Source organism: Rana temporaria, chromosome 2 (genome assembly GCF_905171775.1).
Source record: "Rana temporaria chromosome 2, aRanTem1.1, whole genome shotgun sequence".
In the NCBI taxonomy this organism is placed as follows: Eukaryota; Metazoa; Chordata; class Amphibia; order Anura; family Ranidae; genus Rana; species Rana temporaria.
Genome location: NC_053490.1, coordinates 11,840,027 through 11,841,836, shown reverse-complemented (window position 1 = coordinate 11,841,836; position 1,810 = coordinate 11,840,027). Strand labels below are relative to the sequence as shown.

General features: G+C 34.5%; 1 protein-coding gene across 1 annotated transcript; it reads right to left on the bottom strand.

Moving 5' to 3' along the window:
* Nucleotides 1-316: 316 nt before the first annotated feature.
* LOC120928147 (olfactory receptor 5AC2-like) lies at nt 317-1,267 on the bottom strand. The gene has a single exon (XM_040339260.1). It carries the CDS (start codon nt 1,265-1,267, stop codon nt 317-319), a length of 951 nt encoding a protein of 316 aa, XP_040195194.1.
* Nucleotides 1,268-1,810: the final 543 nt, after the last annotated feature.

The following is a 1,810-nucleotide window of genomic DNA, read 5'->3' as shown; positions in this document are numbered from 1 at the left end:
TTTTTTTTTTTTTTTTAAAGATTCTGTCAAATCTTCTTTTTTTTTTCTTAGAACATTCGACAGACACCATAAGCCTTCAATGACAGATTCGACCTTAATTTGGATTTACAGACGAATGCATTTTTTTTTTACGAAAAACGAAATGAATAAAAATGAATTTTCGGGAGTAACTAAATAAAAGAAATTACGAAACAAAATATTTCAGTGTGCACATGTCTACTATTTTCTACAAAATCCCCAAAAAGTAAAAATACATTTAGAAAAATAATAAATCTCTATAATGATAAGACTGCAGCTGAAAAAAATAAAAAATGATTTATTCTTTTGGTTTGCCAACAATTTTATACAGGTTACATACGATTTTTTCTCTGAGAGCTTTGGTTCTCATCCCGTAGATCAGAGGGTTTGCAGAAGTAGCTATGCCGGTACCAATCAAAGGTATGATAATGTCAACTTTGGTTGATATAGGACCTGTACTTAAACTGTACCTGAAATTAAGGAACAAGACGGTGGCAATATAGATGGAGAAGGCCAATATGTGAGTCATCAATGTATGTATAGCTTTCTGAGAGGATTCTGCAGAAAGTTTCAGACAGATGACGACTGTTCTTATGTAACAGTACATTATTACAAGCAAGCAGCCAATCGAAATGAACAAGGTCAAAATCGTTCTATAGAGAACATTAATTGTTATATCGTTACAAACAAGCGCTTGTAGAGACATAGCCTCACAATAGACATTGTTAATATTCACCCCACAAAATGTTAGTCTTAATATCAATAATATACCCACAGTTACTATCACCACATTGAAAACATATATGGCAAGTGACATTGTTTGAGTTGTAAAGTTGGTCATCAGATTGTGGTATCTCAGAGGGTGGCCTACAGCCAGATATCGGTCATATGCCATTGTTGTAAAAGTAAATATTTCATAAGTTCCATAAAGATCGATACAGAAAGATTGGCAGAGACATCCTGTGAGTGAGATGGTGGAGCATCCAGACAGCAAGTCAATGGCGAGCTTGGGAAAATATGATGCGTTCCCCATCATCACATTCATAACCATGATGCATATTAAGATGTACATAGGCTCATGCAAGCTTTTCTCTGTCCAGGTTACATAGACAATCATAGAAGTCATAAACAATGTGACTGAAAATATTGCAAGAGCCAAAACAGCACATACATATCGGAAAGATTCAATCTCAATGAGCCCCACCAGAACAAAGTTGGTCACAGAGACATTTTTGGGAGACAAGCTCATGACTTGGATTTATGTCTTGCAAAATCAACAGTTCCTAAAATGTCCTATTCAATCAGAATGCTTTAAAGTGTCAATCATAGAGGCCCTGTGGATATTCGTGTGATATCGGTCGGTCACATTGCTTTTCTCTTGAATTCAGTTGGACTTTTATAGGTTTCATAAAGCTGTCACCTCACTCACAATCTAGATTTAGAAACTGTTGCAGTCAACGTATCCAAGTCTTCCCAGTGGACCACATCTGTTGGATCTGCCTCTGATGGACTAATTAGTGTCAGAAATGGAATGAAGTAGTGCAGAATAATTTAACAAGCATGAGAGATAAAACATTAAAAAAAAAAACATGTAAAGAGAAATTTTGAATAAAAAATTGAACTGACCTTAGTTTTGAGTATTGCATAGTAAAGGTGTAAAACACATCTCTACAATGTTTTTGGTTTGATATTATCGATGACGCAATCATGCACAATCATAAGATTTATTGTCTTTGCAAAAAATAATTCACGATAAAATTTCTATCCTACTCCTCATTTTAGTAAACATAAA

Coding starts and splice junctions, on each gene's coding strand:
- LOC120928147 (XM_040339260.1), bottom strand. CDS start 1,267: ATGAGCTTGTCTCCCAAAAATGTCTCTGTGACCAACTTTGTTCTGGTG.